Source organism: Microcebus murinus, chromosome 10 (assembly GCF_040939455.1).
Source record: "Microcebus murinus isolate Inina chromosome 10, M.murinus_Inina_mat1.0, whole genome shotgun sequence".
Taxonomy (NCBI): Eukaryota; Metazoa; Chordata; class Mammalia; order Primates; family Cheirogaleidae; genus Microcebus; species Microcebus murinus.
In genome coordinates, this window is record NC_134113.1 from 24229490 (window position 1) to 24237828 (window position 8339).

Consider the following 8339-nt stretch of genomic DNA (forward strand, 5'->3'; position numbering starts at 1 on the left):
AAATCCATCTTCATACAAGTTTATAAAGCATATAATTCTTCTTCACAGAAAAAAACAGTATTGGGCTTATAAAAGAAAGCCAACTTAAGTAAAGTTGGGTGACTTTTAATAAATTAATTCTGCGAATAATCTCAGTTGTTTCAACATTTGAGCTTCAAACATAATATCTGAATATGAACAGTTCACAAGTCAAGTTGAAAAACAAACAAACCTTTATTGTCTAGAAATATATATATAAAAAAAAACACCCAGAAAAGATGCTATTCTCTCATTTCCCCATCTTCTTCCTCTTCTTCAACACCTCTGATATAAAGGACATTATTACACCTGCAAACAGAAAAACAGTCCATTTTGTTGTTCCAACCAAAAACTACGTGTGATCTGAATTACTATTACTAGATTTTTTCCATAATGAAAGTACTGAATGCTGAATTTACAACATATCATTCTTTCTCTTTTTAAAGAGTTGCACGTGGCACTTATTTTTCACCATATGAAATGACATCTTTATGAGTTTCCAAAGGAAATAATTACTAGAATTTGGAGGTTTGAAGTTAATATAGAAAATAGGTATAACAGGAATCCTTAATAGCAGGCAGTCCCAACTAAAATTTAAAACTAAACTCCTGCGATTAAAGCCACTGAAAAAGGTTACAGCTAAGAGCCAGAAAATGTAATATCAACACCAGAAAAATCTTAAGGATGAACAGCTCTAAAATATTTAAACCTTACCTTTGACAAGTCTAATAATTCCAAAGACTTCTAAAATCTAGTTGTAAAGTATTGTGTTAAATTAATAGTGATTTTTTAAAAAAGTAATTCCAAAATTATACTAATTTATTTAAACAAGTATTTCTAATGCTGTAATTCCTTACATATATTACTGCTGTTTGTTACCTTATTAAAACTTCACCCAGATGTCCAGACAATGCCCCATCTATGTATTCTTCTGTATTTGCAAGCTTTCAATAAAAAGAAATATGTTAGTATAATATCACACAGGAGGAAAATAGTACAACATACCTAACACTGGTGAGAGAACTTATTAACTGAGACCTTTTTATACCAGTAACTCAAATTTATCTGTAAGTAATAATTAGATTAGCTTTCTATTACTATTGTAGTACTTTGTGGTTTCACATAAACATTCAGTAAAATTAATATTCAAGGGTGTCAAACTAATGTATAATAAAGCTTATTTCAATCTAAGTTTCTAAATCTCCCAGGTTGTATTTCTTTCTATTAGATATCAGGACAGTATGTGGAGGCAGGCAGTCTCCAATTTACAAATAAGTTGTGATTAAAAAGCTTTCTGATAACTCAGTTCTAAAGAACCAGACATTAACTTTTCTCAGAATAACAACATGAAATGTCATATTGAGGTATTCAAATGGGAGTACAAAAGCTATGGCTAAAATACAAAATACTTTTATATTAGTCAACCAAAGCAAAAAATTGAATATGAATTTTTAAAAAAAATGTATGTGCTAGTAAACAGAAAAAAACAAATTCTTAAGAGGAGGTTAAACAGTTAATTGGGACCTTTGTAGTTATTTCAGGGAACTCTATTATTCCTAACCTTACATCAAATGTTTGTTTCCTTCGACACATAGATAATAACTTTACATGTGATTTTTAAAAATCACAATCATTGCCATCTGGGACTTACAAAAGGAATAAAGGAATGAAGAGGAGAGAAGGGAGAGGGGGCAGTTTCTGTCATAACTAGGCAAGTGGAAAAGGGAAAGAAAAATAGGGCTTAAAGAGGATGTGACATAATGTATTTAAAACATGTTAACGCATACTATTACAGAATGTTATTCCTTCTCCTGCAGAATAGAAAAATAACCTCTATTATGCAGAGGATATGGTTTTTGTCTGAAATATATGTGGTTGGTCAGACAATTAGTTTGCATATAACAGCTATCAGAAATAATTATTAGGCCTGTTGCAGTGGTTCATGCCACTTTGGTAGGCTGAGGTAAAAGGATCATTTGAGCCAGCAGTTCAAGACCAGCCTGGGCACTATAGCAAGACCCTCTCTCTACATAAAATAGAAAAATTAGCCGGGTGTGGTGACACACACCTGTAATCCCAGCCACTCTGGAGGCTGAGGCAAGAGGATTGCTTGAGCCCAGGAGTTATAGAGGTTATTGTGAGCTATGATCATATCACTGTACCTCAGACTTGGCAACAGAATGAGACCATCTCTCCAAAAAGAAAAAAAAGAGAGAGAGAGAGAAATAATGTATTAAGGGCAACTAATTTTTAAAAAGTAATTATTTTTGGCATGTTCACCAACACTTAACTGGTTTCTAAATCATACAATAATGTTCCAAAGGCTTTCTACCATGTATTAAATCCAAAGTCCTCACCATCACTTAAAAGGCTCTCCATGGCTATCATTCCAACATAACTTCCCTTATTCACTCTGCTGTGGCCTTTTTGCTGTGCCTTTAACACACCAAGCATGCTTCTGCCACAGTGCCTTTGTACTTGCTATTCCCTAAAATCAGGATGCTCTTTCAACAGATACTTGAGTTGCTCACTAATTCTGGTCTCTGCTTAAATTCACTTTCTCAGAGAGGCTATCTAATAATGTACATACTGTCACTCTATTCCCTTTTTCTGCTTTCTTTTTCTTCATAGCATCTATCATACCCAATATCAAATTATGTTACCATTTCCCACCAGTAAAACATAAACTCTTGAGGGCAGGGACTTTGTTTTGTTCATTGCTATATTCACAGTGCCAGGTACACAATAGGTACCCATTAAGTATCTGATGAGTGAACAAACTCAAAAGCTGCTATCAATGTGGTTATTTACTCAAAGTGGTTTACTCAGAGATATATAATATTTTGTTTTGTAACTCTAGCAAGCTCACCAGCAAGGTAAATTAATTCTAAAACCAAATAAAATGATTATTCTTTATCCTTTTTTAATGGAGATGTCATGTCCATAGCATAAAATTCATTCTTTTAAAATGTCCATTTCGGTGGTTTTTAGTATATTCCAAAGTTGTGCAACTATCATCACTAACTCAGAGCATTTTCATCACACTGGATACATTTTTCAGATTTTTTTCATGGTCTTGGTAAATGATTGCTGTTTGGGGGATTTTCTAGACCAAAACCCTGCTCTGTAAGAATTTTGGGGACCTTAGTGTCATCTGTTCAGGTGGTAAATACTTAAGGAAAATCTTAGCTTTCTCCTTACCAGAGTACTCCTGTTAGTATTCTGCATACAAGTATGAAGTGCTGGTTCATGGTTGGATTGAGCACCTGACAAGATAACCTTTAAAAACCTGGCTGGAAACTACTACCACTAAACAATAAAAAACCAAACAACTCCATTTAAAAAATGGGCAAAAGACATGAACAAGCATTTCTCCAAAGAAGATAAAATTAAACACAAAATTACAGTAATTCCACTTCTGGGTATATACCCAAAAAAGCTTGAAAGCAGGGACTCAAACATATTCATAGTAGTATTCACAGTACATCCACATTCACAGTAGCATTATTTACAAATGGCCAAAAGGTGGAGCAACCCACTATCCATCAAGAGGTAAATAGATTCAAATATGGTATACCCACACAATGGAATATTAGTCATAAAAAGGAATGAAATTCTGACACATACTACCACACAGATGAATCCTGAATACATAATGCTAAGCAAAACAGACCAGACATAAAAGGATAAATGTTTCACAATTCTACTTATATAAGGGTGCTATGAGTAGTCAAATTCACAGAGAGAGTACAACAGTGGTTACCCAAGGTTGAGGGGAGGAAGGAATAGAAAATTATTATTTAATGGGAATAGAATTTCACTTTTAGATGATGAAAAAGTTCTGGAAATGGATACCAGTGATAGCTGCATAACAACGTGAATGTACTCAATGCCACAAATTATACACTTGAAAATGGTTGAAGTTGCAAATTTTTAATGTATATTTTACTACAATAAAAAAATAACAAGAAAAAACCTGGCTGAATCATTTAGAAAAAGTAGTTTGACATGTAGTCAGTTCATTTCCTTTGGCTGATCTGTCTTCCTACCAAAGGAATGCATTTATATTGCATTACCTTGGTGTGGTGTGCCTTCAGCATTCACTAAAAGGCTTAAGAATTTCATTTGAAAGATTTCTTTCAGAGCTAAATGCTGGGAAGTTTTGTTTTCTCCAGCAAATTAGTGTTTCCCTCTGGTATTATGAATCAAGTATCTGAGGTCTTACTTTAACCACTAGGAATAAAATCTTGTTGAATTTTGGTTTAGGCCCATGTCTTATACCTAGCATATCACAGTTATAACATCCTCCCTGATCTTGACTTTATTTTTGAATTTTGTTTTATGTTTGTCAATTTAATTATATGTATTAGTCACGCTAAACCTTGAAGGATAAAGTGAAGCAAAACAAATACAATGTTATGAACTTTATAACTCTTTAGCTTACCTGCATGTTCATATAGCCATCTACAGACACCAGGTAGCCCTTGTATTCCATTCCCCACTTAAGTTTCACCATCACTGGCTTTCCTGTTAATCCATTGAGGAAAGGTTTGGGATTGAGGGGTAAACTCTGCACAAAGAACAAAAAAAAGATCCAATGAATTATTTTTCCTTAGCCTGGCTTCTATCACCCACTTTCCTCTACTAAACCGCCAATCAATATTTTACAGTGTCTAAATGAAGCAAACTCTTGATTCTATATCACTTTACTACATAATTTTCACTTCTGTTTATTAAAGGGCATGAGGGAAATTTAAATATCCAGTTTCACCTCTAACCCATTGAAACAAAATATTCATTATTCATTTAAGAAACACTGAATACCTATGCCATGCACTGTTCCAAGTTCTAAAGAAACAAAGGCAAAGGTACCAAAAACAAACAAACAAAATGCAATGACAGAGTCCCTGTCAAGAAGCTAGGGGGGAGGGAGACATACAAATATAGAATTGTATATTGTAATGTAATAAGAGGAGATATGCTATGCTTAAATATACCAAACCAATCCAAGGAAAAAATGGAAAGGTTGTCTGAAACAATACCTCAGTTTTAAAGAATGAGAGCTTACTTCCAGAGGGGAAAAAGGCTGTTCCAGGCAACAGTGGCTACCTATGTAAAAGGAGGGAAGAGTGATGCAACAAGGTGACCTTAGGGACATGCAAACAATTCAGTATTGTCAGTCAGAGTCCCAATTATGAAGCTACAAAAGGAAGCAGGGGGCAGGTCTCACCTGACAGTCTTTCACTTTAATTCTGTCAGCTAGGAGTAGGTTTTATCTGACTTCGTGCCACTAGCACTTGCCTCTTACTTAAAACAATCACTTAATATTTATTTATTCAACAAACCAGTAGTACCTCCAGTAAATTCACCCCTCCATCTGCTCACCTGTCATCCCAAAGAAAAGGACCAAGAAACTTGGCTAATAAACCCCTCCAAGATAAGCAGACTCTAGAGTAATCTTAAAGGTCATGGGAACTACTGCAATTACCTAATGGGTCTCCAATTTTCACTCTCTCAACTTATATTATCCATGCAACCATCATTTCTTTACAGTAAATCATGTCATTATGTCTGCTTAAAACGTTTCAATGGCTTCCAGTTCCACTTGGAGTAGAATCCAAACCTCCCAATAGGGCCTAAGAGGTCCTGCCTGATGCCTGCTCCTCCTACCCTATCTCATAACCACTATTCTTGCAAGTGGCTGTAGCTTTCTGCCAATTCCTCCAACTGGCCAAGCTTTCTTTCCGGCCGAAGGCCTTATGCTCCTCTTCCCAGTGTTCGGTATATTCTTCCTCCTGTTCTTTAAGTGGCCACATTTCACGTCACTTAGCCTAAGAGGACATCTCCGACCAAGACTCTAATGTACAAACGGGCGCTCCCACAGCATCCTGTCTGCTTCCTTCTTACCACTTATCATCATTTGCAATTGCGTATTTACTATTGTTTGAGCTTACTTCCAGAGGGGAAAAAGGCTGTTCCAGGCAAGAGTGACTACCTATGTAAAAAGACGAAAGAGTGATGCAACAAGGCGATCTTAGGGACACCTCCCACACCCGACGGAGTTATCCGAAGCATGGATGCATGATCAGTGCTTTCATGGAATGAAAGCGGGTTTTAGAGTGTAAAAAGTGGGAAGTGAAAACTGCCTTCAGCTTTACCTCCACCAACAAGAATACCTTGGCCAGGATGCAAACGAAGAGAGAGGAGGAGGCAGGGGCACTGGAAGGAGCGCGCGCCTGAGAACTCGCAGAGCAGGGAGAAAGGGGCCGGCGACCGGGTGTGCGGCGCCACACGCGGATCAATGGGAAACGCGCGAAGCAGCCAGCAGGCCCGGCCGGCGAAACTGGTCGCTCTCCCTTCCTCTTTTTCTCTCTCCCTCCCCCACTCTCCGGCCATTCCATTTCTCCTTACCATCGTAACTACGGGCGAATGCTGCAGGCTACTTGCCGCCAACCAAGCTGCAGCCTGTCCCTCGTGACTGCAGGAGGTACTGTAGCAGGTCCCGAACCGCTGAGCTTAAAAGAAATGGCCGCCAAACAGCAGTATAACCTTTCACCTCCCACCACTGCTCTCTTGGCTTCTGTGATTGGACACAAAGAGATCCGTGCTGATTGGGGGAGATGGCCGTGTTTCCGGGCAACCAGAGGCCTGGCGTGCGTCTGTTACTGGCCCGTGGCGCTCGGGCCTGTGGGAAACCTTCCGCAACTCAGCTCCGGGGGACTATGGCTGCCGGGCTGCAAAGGCCCGGAGGCCGGGCTCGGATTTCTAGTTTGCTCTGGTGCCTCAAGGGGCGTCCTAGAGGCCGTGTACCCTTAGGGCCGACGTGACTTCACGTCAGCCTGGCTAACGGGGGGTTGCTTTATCCTCTTATACCAGTGAGAACAAGTTCGGGGCTCTAGAGTTTCTTCCTCACTCTTCGTAGGTTCTGTGATTTGGAGGCGCTTCTGCCACGGCTCCCTTCTACCTGGGTGTTCTCTATTAAGTAACGCCCATTTCAACCCTTTTTAAGCCCTGGCTTGCTACTCCTTGGGAGGAAAGAGACTAGATAGACTAGGAGGGGTGAAACGCACCGGAGAGAGTCAGCGACAGGGTTTATTTCAGTGATCGGCTCCCTGTCGGTCTGTCTCTTTTGCATTGCCGGGAGATCCGGCGCGGTCTTTTTGCATGAATGTGTCATTAAGGACGTAAGGAATATTTACGCTATCACGGATTAATTCTTCGGATGTAACGGTATCAATCAGAATCTCACTGGGGTTTTTCCCCGTAAACTCAACGTTTGGCTCGCTTTGATTTGAACTGCTAAGTGCGGTTCTTGGAGATACACGCTCTGGGGAGACTGCTTGCCCCGCCCCGCCCCGCCGCAGCCCAGCCGTTAGGAGAAGAGTTTGGACTCGAGCATGAGCTCTTGCGTGTTGCGGCTGAGGGAGAGCGTAAGACTTGGGAGGTAGCCTGAGGTCAGAACCTCCATCCATCACGCGGGGATGATGCTGGGCAGTGTCTTAATGCCCTAGGGCCATTGTTTCCTCGGCTGTAACAAGGCTTTAAAAACAGTAGCATCCTCAAGGTTGTCCTGAGCATCACATAATTAATGTAAAAGCGGTTAAAACTGCGCTTGGCCTTGTAAGGGGCTCAGCAGATGCTAACTGTTATTTGATATTGTCCGCGTGAATGTTGGAAAAACTAACAAGACAGTAATTTCTAGTGTAGTTTTTACCTAACAGTTGTTGGGATTATTTACCCCAACGTCCAGTGGATTTTTCTCTTAGTTTGACGATCATTTCGTGAATCTTTAGCCTTTGTACAGACTTTTGAGTTCCTACTGTGTGTGGAGCTCTTTCACAATACTGGCCGGCAGTCTTACCAAATGGTCTGATTTAGGGTTACAGCCCCATTTTAGAGACGAGGAAGCAGGCCCAGCAGGTAACTTGCCCAGGGTTACAGGGCTGGGTGTCAACCGCAAAACTTTGCTTTTTCTACTTCCTAAAGCTACCTTTCAAAAAGCTCAGTACCTACTTTATAAGTGTGACTTTTATCTTTTAGCTGTTTGATCAATGAAGCAAAACAAAATACCGCAGTAATCTACATAAAAATAGTTGTGTTTAAAGTTGGTTTTTCTCTTCATGTTAAATATTAATCTTAAATACCTTATTAAAATTAAGTGAGCAGGCCGGGCGCGGTGGCTCACGCCTGTAATCCTGGCACTCTGGGAGGCCGAGGCCGGTGGATTGCTCAAGGTCAGGAGTTCGAAACCAGCCTGAGCAAGAGCGAGACCCCCGTCTCTACTATAAATAGAAAGAAATTAATTGGCCAACTAATATATA

The 8339-nt window shown here is 39.5% G+C and overlaps 1 protein-coding gene across 1 annotated transcript; it reads right to left on the reverse strand.

Moving 5' to 3' along the window:
- Window positions 1–189: 189 nt before the first annotated feature.
- Window positions 190–6591, reverse strand: SNRPF (small nuclear ribonucleoprotein polypeptide F). Its single transcript, XM_012775316.3, has 4 exons — window positions 6430–6591; window positions 4463–4588; window positions 898–962; window positions 190–327 (listed from the first exon to the last, which is right to left on the reverse strand). Exons 1-4 carry the CDS (start codon window positions 6430–6432, stop codon window positions 261–263), a joined length of 261 nt encoding a protein of 86 aa, XP_012630770.1. The 5' UTR covers window positions 6433–6591; the 3' UTR covers window positions 190–260.
- Window positions 6592–8339: the final 1748 nt, after the last annotated feature.

Coding starts and splice junctions, on each gene's coding strand:
- SNRPF (XM_012775316.3), bottom strand. Junction 963..4,462: donor ATGGCTATATGAACATGCAG/GTAAGCTAAAGA, acceptor TTTTATTGAAAG/CTTGCAAATACAGAAGAATA. Junction 328..897: donor CTGGGTGAAGTTTTAATAAG/GTAACAAACAGC, acceptor TTCTGTTTGCAG/GTGTAATAATGTCCTTTATA.